This window comes from Colias eurytheme, chromosome 9 (genome assembly GCF_061535395.1).
Source record: "Colias eurytheme isolate Ceu_HAF_F1 chromosome 9, ilColEury1 Martin Lab GWU primary, whole genome shotgun sequence".
Classification (NCBI taxonomy): Eukaryota; Metazoa; Arthropoda; class Insecta; order Lepidoptera; family Pieridae; genus Colias; species Colias eurytheme.
In genome coordinates, this window is record NC_142988.1 from 11,805,154 (window position 1) to 11,821,826 (window position 16,673).

A 16,673-nucleotide genomic window follows, 5' to 3' on the forward strand; every position below is an offset into this window, starting at 1 on the left:
ACATAATGAATACTTTGATGTGTGTTTATCATTGCGTGACGTCATTTCGTGTTTCATCGACCATTAAAACTTTTTAATCTTTTTATGACGAGAGTCGCGTTGGTATTTTTGCTTGTATTCTGTTGAGACATATTACGACGTATCTAATTATTTTGTAGAGGTCGCTGTATTCTACCAAAGATTTTATAACTATTAATATTTCTTTCTAGGCCAATAATTAGATACAGATTAGACACTATCATACTTAATAGTTAGTTGTTGAATGATTGACTAAAATATAATTCTTCGTCATAATTAAGTAACAAAATGTAATGTATCAATTTCGTAATATCACCAATCTGGCCCCACACCCTAGGGACGCCTACGTTCAATTCGATGAAATTATTACAAATTATACAATGCCATGGCAATGATTCGGTTGAGTGAGTCGTGAGTGTGTTACCGAAATAATATGGTTATATGAAACAAAATTATTGTTTTTAATATATGTATAAAGGTTTGCAATATAATGCTTGCTAAAGAACCTTTAGGAATAGATAGGAATAAGTATTTTTAAATCAGTGTTCAAATATTATGAACAGAGCAAAACATTAATATTTATGCTAAAAATAGGAAGTCACTATTATAATTACTTAATTAATAAAAAAACAAAACATATAGGCTGTGTTTAGTATTTTATACAAGTCTGTTGTTTTCACGTTTTTATACTGAGTAGAGCAATTAAAAATAATTGCAATAATTCTATTATCCATACAGACGAATTAAAAGTGTAACTATTAGTCAGTTCAATAAAGAAACGAATCTTCAATGGCGGCCAAAGCTGACTTTGACAGATGGTAGGATCATCAAAAAAGAAAATAAAAATAACGTAAATTGATAATTATTTTATTAATTATTTCAAATTGTTTGTTGACAAACTTTTTTGTTATTGTATTTGTGTATTTATATGAATTATCATATTTACGTATACAGAATGTAATAAAATCCCCATAATACTTGTAATAAGCCCATAAAACTGAACAACTTTTCCCAAAGAACATATTTTGTCAAATTCCAATAAAACATTATTTACTTTCGCAAATGCATAATTGTCATTGTAAATTTATGATAAAAACTATTATAGGGAAAATCAAATACATTTTAGTGATTTTATTTTTCCATTTTTTTTTTGCATACCGTACGGCCGTGTGTGAGCGAGAGGGAATGATAAGCGCCGCCATTGAAGATTCGTTTCTTTAAAGAACTAACTAATATCTAATTTCTTACAAACTATTTTTTGTGTTATTAAACTTAAAAGCTTTTCAGTAATGTTTCAGCTTAACAATCACGTCCATTGTAGGTAATAACTGTGTCGATATACATTCAAATCCAAGCGTTTAAAATGAAATGCTACTTAATTTCATATCAATTGATTGCTTTCCACCAATCAAACGTCTCAATCATAATTTCATCACATCCGAAGACATTTTAAAATCACTCCGAGTCCTGTCATCAGATAAGTTTCTCAAAATGGCGACCGATATAAGTCGAATGGTTTAATTACAACTGTCGTTGTTAACAAATCGACGTCGAAATTTAATGTCTTAATGAAGGGTATCGTTAGTTATTATTTTTATACAGGCTGCTCTCAAAATTACAAACAAAAATGTTAGCGTTTTTTTCCAAGCTATAGTGTTCAGTTTTATTGTTCAATAAGGAAGAAAAAAAACACTGGGACTAGATTTTGACATTCTTCATAATTTATGGAAATGCCCATGTAGGTAAAATATAATCTGAGTCAGAATTTTCTATTTCAAGTCTTTATCCTCTTACCGTAAGAGTCTTACCAATCCATTAACCAAACATTGAACACCCTGTATATCAAAGAAATTGCCGCGCTATTGTGGCCTCCGTTAATTTCTTATAAGAAAGATAAGAACAATAAAAAGACTATAATTTACTGGTTGCAGTATAATGCATGCCATTAAAGGAATCGTGATACATATCGCTTCAAGAGCTTTCGACGGACATACATGGCTTGTATGGAAATCAAAATTGTATTTACTTTATCATTTTAAGTATTTTATTAATTACATTCGCCGCGGTTTAATGTCTTGTTCGTGAAATGTTGGCCGTGTTTCGGTGGGTAATTAAACACTGTGAGTGATTTCAAAACGAATTTATCATGATGATGAAATATATTTAAAAGTTTGATATTGATCTTTTAAATACAGGGCTTGTGCTGACCAACTTTAAAGTTTCAGACATATAGTAGACTAGTTGTGCCCCGTGGTTTTACCTGCATTGCTCCGCTCCAGTTGGTCTTGACGTGATAATGTTTAGCCTTTAGCTTTGCTCGATATTTAACACCGAAAGAATTTTTCAAATCGGACCTAGTTCCTGAGATTAGTGCTTTCAAACAAACTAACAAATAAACTATAGATGAGTAATATGCCTGTATGTTTTTACCTATTTAAAATGCTAGAATGAAATACGACCCCTTCAACTTACATCCCCATTCCCAAAAGTTAATATTGTGTATCTTCTCATTTCATCATCATCATTATTAGCAGCCCATGTTTGTCCACTGCTGGACATAGGCCTCAGTCATGGCACGCCATTGAGCCCGGTCATTCGCTCGTTGTCGCCAGTTTTGCCCAGCAACCCTGCGGATGTCGTCACTCCACCTTGTAGCAGGGCGTCCTACGCTACGTTTGCCAAGCCGCGGTCTCCACTCTAGTACATGTGTATCTTCTCATTTATCTACAGTCTATTTACTTATTGGCACATTTAGTTAAACTGCAATAATTCAGTGTCACAAGACAATACTTTCTAAAATCAATAATGTGACATGTAAGATAAGGCATGTCGACCATGTTATGACTAATATCGCGTGCCATAGCGTGGAGAAATGTCGTGTTTTCCCCGTGACTCACGCCATGTGCTTTTGTAAAGCTGTTTCACACGTGCCAAATTAGGGTGATAGTGTGTAAGTGTCTTTATTGCTGTAACGTAATTTATTTAATTAGGCATTTAGGTAATATTTAGAAGTTTGTGAAGGTTTCGATATTTCTAACCAGTTTGGCTTGTTTAAATTTAATCTTGCCAATGTTGTCTGTTTTCTTTTTTTTTTCGTACTATGTTCACAATAATAAATATTAAAATCGTGGTTTAGTTGTGCATTATTTTTTTTTTCAGTTTATGAATTTAATTTTTTAAAGTTTTCTATTGAATACTTCTTTCATATTTAAAAAGAGAGAATATTGTGTAACAACTGTACTTTTATTAAACTCTACACGGACAGCTTGTTATATCATAAAATTAAATCCATTTCTTTAAATGATCATGTCTGTACTAGGAGCTATTTTTAAATCATAACAGAATTTATACTAAAATCACTGAGCTTCGACAGCAAGCTTTATACGGCTTCTGTCTAGACTAGACTTAATGCATCTAAGTTATACTTAGTGCTTTTAGTTTACAGTAATGTAAATACAATATTATGCGTCATAATAATTTTATTTATTTTCGAAATTATTACCTAGATGTACCTACTTGACCACTTTATAAACAAGTTTTATTGGATTAAACTTAGAATATTATTCACCTTCATACTTTGTTTATGCAATTAAATTACCTATTGTATTTATTGTGCATATAGTTTGCTAAAAAATTACTCGAATCATTCTAATTTTGAGAATTTCATGCATAAAAACAAAATCGATTTAATTGCAATCTTTCGTCAATCGTATATCTTTTTATTAATTTAATTTAATTTTTTTTTAATTTAATTTAATTTAACTTTTCATAATGTTTACGCATTTCCAAACGTGAAAGCAAGAGATTCAATAATGCTGTTTGATTTTATACGATTTTTTGTATTTGTCATTTGTGTTTTTAAATATAACAAAACTTGGTGTCATATAACAATAGATTCATTAAACAAATTCGTTTAGCGACTTCCTAAAACGAATGTGAGTACAATTTGTAAGTGTCAGAGCATTACATAGCTGTAGCGACATAACTTGTGATATGGCTAATGAGACAGGCTTGTCATTCTGTACTGTCGTGTGGACAAGTGAGATTTTACTGTTAGAAAATATTTTAATCTACAATAATCTACAATGTAATTAATAAAATGGTTCAAGTAACCAAGAAATTAAATTCATTTATTCATAATTTTATTAAAAAATACTATTTGCTGACACATTTAAATTTTATAAAAGTAAACCCGAAAACAAGTTGCATTAGTACAGTGGAAGTTATTTAATCAATAAAATTAATTATTATTTAATTAATCATAAATAAATATTGTGATTATTGTTATGTGATAAGCTTTATCAAGGGCCTTCGAAAGTCTACGATTACTACGCCTAGGAACTACTTATTAACTAAGAAAACATCTCTCTTGTTTAGCACGTGTTCGCGAGATGATGTTAGACTGAGAATGATAAAAATAATATTACATAATATAATATTATTATTCTTCTTGGCTGTCCACAATCAGTTAAAAGGGTATCCCTAAACCGATTAAAGCGTAGTGGGGAGACGAGGTCGGGGTGATAACTAATGATCATGTATTGCCTTATGACGTCATGAATTTTTAAATTATTCGCGTATACATTTATCATTACATCATAATTTTTATTTTTTTTAAATATCTACATTAATCTTAATTTAAGTGTCAAATTACACCGAATTAAAAAAATAAATAAATTAGGTACCTACATGAATGTTACCTTGTTAATGGGTACAAACTACAAATTGTATTACGGCTTGGTCACATTCTATATGTATATGAATAATCTTATATATAAAAATGAATCGCAAAATGTGTTGGTAAGCGCATAACTCGAGAACGGCTGAACCGATTTCGATAATTCTTTTTTTATTATATTCCTTGAAGTACGAGGATGGTTCTTATGTAGAGAAAACGTAAACATGTACCACGGGCGAAGCCGGGGCGGACCGCTAGTCTTATATATAAAAATGAATCGCAAAATGTGTTGGTAAGCGCATAACTCGAGAACGGCTGAACCGATTTCGATAATTCTTTTTTTTTATTATATTCCTTGAAGTACGAGGATGGTTTTTACGTAGAGAAAACGTAAACACGTACCACGGGCGAAGCCGGGGCGGACTGCTAGTATTCAATAAATTGGACTCTCGCAAATGTAATGTTATGATTGAAATATTTATTCGAACAGAACATTTTATTTAGAACATACACTCAATTTAATCAAAGCAATAGTGCTTGTAAAGATAATATTGCTATAAATTTCTTCATCAAGAATGCACATATAAACCTTTTACAATAAAATACAATTAATAAGCACGTGGCTTCGTAATAAATTTTTACAACAACCTATTTACATCCATCATCGGTTAAGGCCACGCCTCTAGTTTCCGAAATAATTAAAAATAATTAACGTTTTCACTTAAATACAAATCATAACTGCCTTTTAACTGTACAAGCAATCTTTAACATACTTTTAAACGATCGTCACGAATGAGAGTGCCCATTATATTACGACTTACGTGATCACAATAATTATAAAAAAAAAACGCAAAAAAATAAATCTTAAAATTAAAAATAAATATACATTATTTTAGAAATTGCTCAAATTATTAACTTATTTTATTGTTTTAAAAAATTTGGAACTATTTCGGAATTGTTTTAGAATGTACTTAGGTATTTATACGGTTTTTAGTCAGTCACCTGAAATCCCGTAAAAATATTTTTGCTAATACATCATAATATTATGAATTATTTTTAAATTACTAATACTAAAATTATAATAATATGTTATATTTTACGATTATCGTACAATGGAAACGCGCTCCGCTAAAAGGCATATCCATTGAATTTTTGCTTCGAAAATGAAATATTTTGCCTCCTGGGCATTAAATTAAGTTATTGCCAGTGATTTTTCACTCATACTCTGATATAAAATCGATATTCTTATCATATCCAATCTTTTAATCGATACGACGTCTGATGGTTTTATGTTGATTGATAAAATCTTTATATTTTACATAATTTTGGATTTCGGCGAAGACACAGTTGATTAATTTTATCATTATAGCCTGTAATCTGGGTGTACCTTTTTTGAATTCATTGAATATAATCTAAAATTTATACATACAGTGTATTCTTCATAAATACAGTGTATCCTACTACTATTATAAATGCGAAAGTTTGTGAGGATGTGTGTGTGTGTTTGTTACTCTTTCACGCATATACTACTTATAACTTAACCGATTACAATGAAATTTAGCACACATATAGAGGATATCTTGGATTAACACATAGGATAGGTTTTATCCCGGAAATCCAGTTTTACTTTGAAAACGCGGACGAAGCCGCGGGCGGAAAGCTAGTTTTTCATATTAACTGAATCTAAAATGGTGCATCAAACAATTATGTATCGTAAATATTATTTCAGAGAATGAATTATGGTTATGTCTGTTTTATACTATGTTCTCGGAATCTTAAGGATGAGGATACGCATCCGGCACTTCCGAATATCGTTTTATTGTTTTTCTTGTAATTTATTTTAGGCACTTGTATATTTGATTTTAATCATTTTAAGTTTCTCGACGAAATGACTTTAAATGTCTTAGCTTATTCTGCTCTTAATATCCAACTAAACAAATTACCTAAGTAAAACAATAAGTTACTAAAATTACTTGCCACTTTAAATGCTAAATTATTGTTACTAATGATTTCTCTTAATATTGTTACAGATAACAACGTGGACAGTTCTCATCGGCAGATCGACCAGAAGTCCAACCAGTGGTTTGGTGCGACTCTCACTAGCACTGGAAGAAATGGACCCATTGTGGTAAGATTTTTATAATTCTTGTATAATAGAACACGGTAAAATTTGTAGTAGTAAAACTGAGATATGAGAATGATAACTAAGAATGAAATTAGAGTAAATAAATGAAGCGAAACAGCTTGAGTTAAAAAAAAGCTTAATGTAATCCAGTCAAAATCTCAAATATCGTTTAAAAAGTGTATCAAAGTCTCATTCTATTTATTATATAGATTTTAAGTTTAAATATCTTTATCATATCAGCATTGTTTCAAAGCAATGGCATTTGCGAAGACGGTGACCCCATAAGAGTGACCTATAAAGTTTATGGGACGACTACACCCTTTCCTGCTGCGCCCAGTCGCTTGATAGACTTGTCATTTACCAACCATTTTTATGTGTAATGTAGAACAAAAGTTATGGTAGATATTTGAAGGCTAAAGTGACGAATCACTTCCGAATTGTAAGAATATGTACTTAAATATTATCTAATAAGTATGGCTAATAATCTCATTTTGGAGCAAAAAATAACAAAAGAAAAACCTTCGGGATATTGTGTGATATTGTTTCTCCGTTCGTGTTCTATAGATATATATTTTTATGTTGTGTATTCAATTTTTCATGATACACTATGAAACGACGAGGTATACATTTTAATTGAACATAAATATCATCGTAAGAGGGGAAACTTTTCTTTGTCTTTTTAAATTATAACTTTTCTTTACAAAGCATGACAATCAAACAATTTCACAATAACGTCATCAACAATAGGCTCGCTAATTAAAACAGTACTATCAATACTTGTACAGATAATATAATACTATACTCTTGTGACCTTAACTCGAAGCAATTTGTCAAACGCATCATTAGAAGCTTGGTATTTGTAAGTGGGTCATTCCTGGCCATAATGGGGTTACTTTTACGACTTGATACTGATAATAAAAATCTGTGTCGGGTCAAACCCATGGGTCAAATGTGTGTCATTACATTACCTATGTAGACTTTGTACGAGGTTTTATAAGAATAAAACTAATTGGTGCAGCTCATTACTTTTATTAGTTGTATTCGTGGAACATTTTTTAAGTAATTTAGGCTAAAGACAGTTTGAAGAGAGTGAGTTTCTTTTTTATGATTTATATGTGGATAGACACGAGGTAGTTAGATATTATGAGATGAATCTGAGCGTAGAATCTCATTACTCTGACAATAACTACGTTAAGAATCTTTCGTAGAATCAGGAAGTTGAAGGGTATTTATTTATTTTATTTATTTATTTATTTCTTTCATTTATTTCAGATAAAGTATCCATATACATAATTATTATTATTAGTATTAGTCAATTAAAAATAAATTACTGTCATGACTCTAGTGTGATTACAAAAGTTACACGGAATAACAACTTATAAACGAGGAGGTATCTACCTTCCGATACAGACTTATGAACCTGCTGAAAATGCTGCATTTTATATTTATTACCTATAGATAATTTAAACTGACGTGCATTAATATCTATATTCACGTTATTAGATATCATTAAATACGAATCTATCACATGCATAATAAATGTCCCATTTACAACACACGATTCGACGAGGAAAATTAGCGCGTTTACGAGCATTTATTCATACCGCCGCCGTCGGCTCGTTTTCATTGGCTCACTTTTTGCATTCCCAGAGATCACTCAAGCTGCGGACGTTTTTGCCCTGTGCCCATATGCGGAGGAATTTTTATTGGGGTATGCCGAATTAGTGCAAAAACGGGACCTTCTCAGACTGTTGTTGCAATTTGTTTAGCAGTTTTATTCCATTTGCAATCAACGTGTGCGGAATGCCCGATGCTGTATAAGTGTTACAGGCTGTTCTGTATTTATGTGCGATTAATTTGGGTTTACGTGAGGTGATTTTTAATTGCTGTTTGAAGACGTATTTTAAATATCGATTGATTATTAAATTATGCCATGTTTTAGCTACACGATTTTGTGTTTTATGTTAAGTGGTGATTATCGGTTGTTAAATTGATAACAGTAATTATCTCGATAAACAAACTGTTTTTAAGATATATTCCCTGTAGAAACGGATGAAAATTAAATTTGGAATGAATAAAATATTTTCGTTAGCACACCTTTTTACACGTTTTTACATAAGGATAGTTAGAAGTAGGATACTTGCTGTAAAATTCTTATATCACTGTTAAATAAACACACCCTGTACATTTAAAGCGCTATGTAAACTTATAATTGTTGGCTCGATCGAGTTTTTGTTGCAATCGTTTATTTATAACAAATCGCAAGCTAAGCTCGTCTGTATGCCCACCACATGCTGTTGATGATTTTATTCTTATCCCATTGCATTCTCACGCCATTAAGCTTTTTCAAGAAGATTGCATTTTTCATAACGTTTGCACACATAAAGTTAAAGTGGTTATTTAATTAGAAATTACGACCTCATAGTTCAATGATATGATATTTTACTCATGGGTATTGGCAGTTGACTGTGTCTCTTCTTTCATTTTACTTTTTCTAGCATTAACCTAACTAAAATACAGTTAATAACAGTATGTAGTATAAGAGATTGATTTACAGTATGATGCGAATTACATATTTATTTCATATTTTTCTTACGAACAAAAATAATAAGAAAAATGCACTTACCACTATGCGAAGCTCTCCCTTTAAATATACATTTTTCTGCAAAGCGGTATCAACGCATATCGGCGACACATCAGCGATTATAATTGCAAACACACCATGCGATAAATCGTTAGATATCGCGTCGTATCCGTCGCGTTAACCGCACTTGCATAAGCGCGTTTCTTTTGTAGAGCTAAGAAAACTATAGAACTTGACATAGTATCTTTAGGAAGCATCTGCAATAATTCAAATAATATTATACTTTACTAACTGCTAAAAAATAATTACATAATCAATCAACACTCTTTATCGCTAGGTCTTTAAAAATAATATTCCTTATTTGGTTCAGAGGCATAAATTTAATAAATGATATAATTATGTATTATGAACTAGCTGTTGCCCGCGACTTCGTCCGCGATTACGTCGTTTTTCGTCATTCGTCGTTTAAAAAAAATACGTGACACTTTATTTTTGAATGTTCTTAAGAAAGAAAGAAAGAAAGAAAGAAAGAAAATACGTTTATTCGGCAATCAGTAAGACACAATCATCACAAAACATTAATAAAAGCAAAACAAAAACATACAAAAAAGAAATGGAAAACAATAATAAAATAAAACAAAAAATAAATCAATGTAATATGAAAGTGCCCCCGTATCGCCAAAAAGGACCAAGTTCAGCATAATCAAGGACCAAGTTCAGCTTAATTGTCTCTTATAAAAATAAACTACATTAAAATTGAATACTCTGATAAGAAAATCTTAAAATCGGAGGACATCGTAAATCTGAGGAAAACATGAATTTGATTTAAATTCTACATTACTTAGTAATTCAAATAATAATCTAAATTAAATGTAGATTAACAGTTTGAGCGCATCATTATACAGGGTGTATTCGTTAATTGTGCACAGGCGATTTTTCCGTAAGTATCACAGATAACAAAAAACTTTAAACTGATATCGAAAGTACTTAACCTAATGAGTAAAATGGCGGTAATAAATTTTTAAAAATAAATCGAGAAATATCAAAAAAATTATCTTTAAACCCTCCCATACATTAAGTATGAAATATGAATATCCCATATACCTACATTTAATATGAAAGATTTTAGCTTTCTTTTTCTTTTTTTGTAAATGTCTGGAAAATCCCCGGGAAATGCTCGGAAAATCCCCGGAAAAGCCTGGGAAATTCCCGGAAAATAACCGGAAAATGCCTGGGAAATGCTCGGAAAATGCGTGAAAATGTCCGGAAAATGTCCGGGAAATGCTCGTAAGATCCCCGGGAAATGTCTGTAAAATCCCCGGAAAATGCCAGGGAAATGTCCGGAAAATGCTCGGAAAATCCCCGGAAAAGCCTGGGAAATTCCCGGAAAATAACCGGAAAATGCCTGGGAAATGCTCGGAAAATGCGTGGAAATTTCCGGAAAAACCGTGGGAAAATCCCCGGAAAATGTCTGGAAAATCCCCGGAAAATGCCAGAGAAATGTCCGGAAAATGTCTGGAAAACATCCGGAAAATCCCCGGGAAATGCTCGGAAAATGTCTGGAAAATCCCCGGAAAATGCCAGGGAAATGTCCGGAAAATGTCTGGAAAACATCCGGAAAATCCCCGGGAAATGCTCTGAAAGCGCGCGCGAGCGCGTCTTACTAAGGAGGATGCACACAAACATTATTACAAGGATTTAAAAAAATTCACCAGCTTAGCTTTAAATCGTGAAAAACAGGCTTACTTTAATTCATACATTAATTCTAATTCAAACAAACCTAAGATCATGTGGAAACATATAAAAGACAATGTTACCATCAATCCTAAAAAGGATTCATTGTTACCTTCTCATCTCAGTAATCCCAATGTGTTAAATAGCCACTTTCTAAATGTCCCTGGTAAAGACCAATTACATCTTTCCATATTAACATATTATGAATTTAATCGACACAGTGATGCTATTTTTAATTTTACGAACGTAAATGAGTCATTGGTGTTTAGCACTTTAAAGGAACTGAAGTCACAAGCCATTGGAATTGATGACATATCTTTGGACATGTTTAAATCCACATTACCATCTACCTTGCCAATACTGACGTATATTATTAATGAATCTCTGAACACTGGCATTTTCCCTGGTTTATGGAAAAGCGCTCTCGTTCATCCTGCACCGAAAATTAATAATCCACAAGACCTGAAGGACCTTCGGCCAATAAGTATACTGCCTTGCCTTTCCAAGGTCATTGAAAAAATAGTGTATAAGCAGTTAATGAAGTTCTTAGAGACCAATAATATACTTCCAGATCGTCAGTCTGGTTTTAGAAAAAACAAAAGTACTGCAACAGCCATAACGGACGTAGTAGACGATATATTATCGGCTCAAGATGAGGGCAAGGGTACGTTCCTGGTATTACTGGACTACACGCGAGCATTTGAAACCATAAACGTGCCTTTGCTACTATCTAAACTCACATATTACGGTCTAAGCTCATTGACCGTAAAGTGGTTCAATAGCTACCTATCGTCACGAACTCAGACTGTTTCAGTTGCAGAGGAGGATGGTAGAATTATGCTCTCTGAATGTAAAGTGGTAACACGAGGAGTTCCTCAAGGATCTATTTTGGGGCCTCTGTTATATATACTGTACAGTGCAGACATAGTGACGCGAATAAAATCGTGTCGGTACCACATCTATGCGGACGATGTGCAGTTATATATTTCATTCTGCCCACATGAGACGCAAATAGCAGAAGAAAAGCTAAATTCAGACTTGGATTCAATTCGAATGTGGTCGGAAAATAACTCTCTTGTTCTCAACCCCAATAAGACCAAATATATGATACTCGGGACCCCTTCTACTGTCAAAATAATAAAAAATAAGCTGCCATCCGTACTTTTACACATAGACGGGGTACCTATACAGCGTGTTGAGGAGGTTAGAAATCTTGGCATCGTTTTTGATGAGAATCTGAGATTTGAGAAGTACATTAGCACTACAGCAGCTAATTGTTTCTATAGACTTAAGGTTTTATATCGCATTAGACAATATATTGAACCCAGCCTCAGACTCAAATTATGTGATAGTCTAGTTCTATCAAAGTTCAATTATATGGATGTGATTTATGGACACCGGTTATTAGGTCGTACAAAACGGGTAATCCAGCGAGTGCAGAATGCATGTGCACGGTTCTGCTGGAATGTCCCTCCGAGGGAACACATCACGCCATATCTTAATAATGCGCGATGTCTAAACATGGAGCACCGCAGGCAACTGCACTTTGCGTCCCTTCTCTTTGGCGTTGTCAAGACAGAATCGCCTCGCTATCTGTTTGAAAAACTTAATTGGAGGAGTGAACAAAACACTCAATACAACACCAGGGACGCACACAAACTCCTCGTACCCAAACACCATTCCGCTTGTTTTAAGGGTAGTTTTAAATATAACGCCACTAAATGCTGGAACAATTTGCCACCACCGCTACGGAACTTACGAACACTATATACTTTTAAATCTAAATTTAAAAGTATATTATTAGCTCACCAAATCCAGGTTTAGTGGTAAATTAAACATACCTGAAAATTGTCCTAAAAATACTTATTATTTATGTATTTATTAATTATTATTTATATGTATTTAATATTTACCTTGGCCGTTAGTCGCGTTATATCGTCGTATGATCTATAAGTTTATTATAACTCCTTTATTTATTTATTTTTATATATTTATGTATATAATATGTAGTCATAAGTAACTCCTTTCGTCCCAACTCGAAGCCTTTATTATAAAGGGGGCACTGAAAAACAGCGCTGCCAATGTTCCTGGACGTTGCAGCATATGCTGAGCTGCCTCCTTTTTGTCAGGGTCGTAGGACACACCTTAATAAATGTAGTTATCATTCTATTTTTTTGTACGTGTTTTTATGTTATTAATTTAAGTACTTGCTTCTTTTATTGTAACTATTTCTTATTGCGATGTTTTCTTATTTTACTTGTACGGTTTTATGTTTTATGTCTATGTATGTGTGTGTTGTGTTGTCTCTGATAAATAAATGTTTCTTTCTTTCTTCTTTCTTTTTCTTTCTTTGAAAATCCTGGGAAATTCCCGGAAAATAACCGGAAAATGCCTGGGAAATGCTCGGAATATGCGTGAAAATGTCCGGAAAATATCCGGGAAATGCTCGGAAAATCCCCGGGAAATGCTCGGAAATCCCCGGAAAATGCTAGGAAAATCCCCGGAAAAGCCTGGGAAATTCCCGGAAAATAACCGGAAAATGCCTGGGAAATGCTCGGAAAATGCGTGGAAATTTCCGGAAAAACCGTGGGAAAATCCCCGGAAAATGTCTGGAAAATCCCCGGAAAATGCCAGAGAAATGTCCGGAAAATTTCTGGAAAACATCCGGAAAATCCCCGGGAAATGCTCGGATATCCCCGGAAAATGTCTGGAAAATCCCCGGAAAATGCCAGGGAAATGTCCGGAAATTGTCTGGAAAACATCCGGAAAATCCCCGGGAAATGCTCGGAAAATCCCCGGAAAAGCCTGGGAAATTCCCGGAAAATAACCGGAAAATGCCAGAGAAATGTCCGGAAAATTTCTGGAAAACATCCGGAAAATCCCCGGGAAATGCTCGGATATCCCCGGAAAATGTCTGGAAAATCCCCGGAAAATGCCAGGGAAATGTCCGGAAATTGTCTGGAAAACATCCGGAAAATCCCCGGGAAATGCTCGGAAAATCCCCGGAAAAGCCTGGGAAATTCCCGGAAAATAACCGGAAAATGCCTGGGAAATGCTTGGAAAATGCGTGGAAATTACCGGGAAAAACCGTGGGAAAATCCCTGAAAAATGCCTGGAAAATATCCGGAAAATAATACACTTTTCTTCGTCTAAACGGTTAAGTTATGTGCTCCCTCTCTCTCTCTTCAGCCTTTAGTTACGTGCGTGAGACAGGAAACATCTAATTAGGATTTGTTGCTGGATTTGATAAAAATTGAGTATCGATTAAGCTGATCAGTGGCTACACCATACATTATTAAAAACATCCATTTAAGAAAGGAAGGAAATAGAATTTGCTCCTCTCCCCCCCTGGTTCCTAAAAAATAATATGACATAATTTAAAAGAAATTTTACGTAGAATTAGTTAGGCATTTCTTTTTTGATTTTCGATATTATATACTAATCATAATTTTTAATTACAATATGTAGTAACTATTTGGTATAGGTTAGGCATTTCATTTCTTGATTTTATTTAATAAGTTGGTACGTAAGTTTTTTAGCTCAGTTTAGTAAGAAATTTTAATAACAATTCTTTTAATTATTTATGGTAGTACGTATTTACTCAATAATTGTATGTTAAGTAGTAATTCAGCATGGGCGTAGCCACGGTGGCGCTGGGTGGGGCGCTTACCCTGGCTTTGATCTGGTAGGTACCAATTGTGAAGGGGAGTGGGCGTGGGCGTTGGCGTGGGCCTGGGAGTGGGCGTGGGAGTGGAAGCATGAAAATAAAAACAATTATTGTTGCCCCACCCTGAGCCCATGGTCATAGGTCCCATAGTCACTATTCCACGCGGACGAAGTCGCGGGCACAGCTAGTAGACAAATATAATCAGAAAGCTTTGAACTCCTAAGCTCAACCATAAAAGATAGACATTAATTATGATGTCGGGAGATATTTTTTATATAATATGGAGAACATTTCTTTCATACTAATAATTGTACCAAGTTTCGTTTAAATCCGTCGAGTAGTTTTTGTTTCTATAACGGTTATACAGACATAGGGCATGCAGAACCGGATCCGGTTCCAAGTTTTTGAAACCCGGTTCCAAATCGAGCTCAGAACCGGGTAGAACCGGGTTACCCGGTTCTTTTATAATACTTCGGAAAAAATACGAAATTAAACAAAAGTAACTGTAAAAGTACCTGATAGGCCTTTATTATACGCGGCTTGTGTCTTATTTTATTAAATTAATAAAGAAACAAAATTTCAATACTGCTCTTTATTTATCAGTCTTATAAAAGTACCTTGGCCCTTAGTCAAACGTCAGTATCGCCGAGGAATAGAAATTGCTAACGCTAATTATTGACATAAGCTCATGATATTTTGGTAATGGTTCGGTCAGACTACCAACGACGATGACGACCACGACAAAAATTCAAATCTTGCCAAAATTTATTCAAAATAAAATATTTCAATCTCCCGTCATTACGGTACTCGGAAAAAAATTAATTCGAGGTCAATTAATAAAAAAATAGTTTTTTTTTTGCGATTTTCGCCGAGACGGTAAGTTTATCATACAATCACCTGGAACCAAAATTGTACATCATAAAATTATCTATAAAAAAGGTTCAATACATTTTTTTCTAGGAGCTACCGTTTCTACGAAAAACCAATTTTTTTATCCATTGATCTCGAAAATTTTTTTTTACTTAATTGTGTTTTGCACAATTTATTTAATTTCGACTGGATGAAAATTTTGTTCGTGGTCGTCGTCGTCGTTGGTAGTGTGACCGAATCCTTAGGCAAAACATCATACGCTTATGTCAATTTGTATCGATAGCGTATTCCTTAGCGTTTTGACGGTTGTCTCGGCGCTCTTGTTATCATAATATCACATAAAAACATGAAAAGTACCCAGCTGTAGGTTTTGAGTCCTATGCGAATGTCGAAATTTTCGAAAATTTTCAGCATTTACGGCTGTATCTTTTGATGCGTTGGCTTGTGAGTTCGACTTTTTCACATAAAAGGGCCCGAAGACTTGAGTATTCGATATAAATTTCAGCTTGGTACCAAAAACAAAAACATGACTGGATCATTAAATATGAATCAGTAAAATAAACAGCTTTTCAAATTCACGAGAAATCTAATAAAAATATTTCTGTAGCCTAATTTTTGTCATTTTCGAAGCCTAATTTTTTTTGGTAATACAACCGTAGGAAACTTATAGTAAACTTAGGAAACTTATAACTAAGGTTAGACAACCAATCGAGCCACGTTTGAGGCGTGGCACGAAAATTCGCGATGCACGTGAGTCTGACGTTGCCAGATACAATAAATTTGTTAAAATAATGCAGCAAAATATAAATAATACTTTATATTTTAATATTTTGGTCGGAACCGGGAGAACCGGGTTTCATACTATTCAGACCCGGTTCTCAAGATCATCAAAAAACCCGGGTTTACCCGGGTTTTTCGGAACCGGGTAAACCCGGGTGCATGCCCTATACAGACAGACAGACGGACAAAAATTTTTGGCGTCAGTGTCGATCCCTAA

At 33.7% G+C, this 16,673-nt stretch overlaps 1 protein-coding gene across 4 annotated transcripts in view; it reads left to right on the forward strand.

Annotated features, from left to right (window-relative positions):
• The window catches only part of if (integrin subunit alpha inflated), a 104,664-nt gene that overhangs the window by 43,083 nt on the left and 44,908 nt on the right, over positions 1-16,673 (forward strand). For all 4 annotated transcript variants that reach the window (XM_090105056.1, XM_090105052.1, XM_090105054.1 and 1 more), the window contains exon 3: positions 6,727-6,824. In XM_090105056.1, coding sequence (XP_089961182.1) covers positions 6,727-6,824 — 98 coding nt within the window. The remainder of the gene's footprint in view (positions 1-6,726; positions 6,825-16,673) is intronic.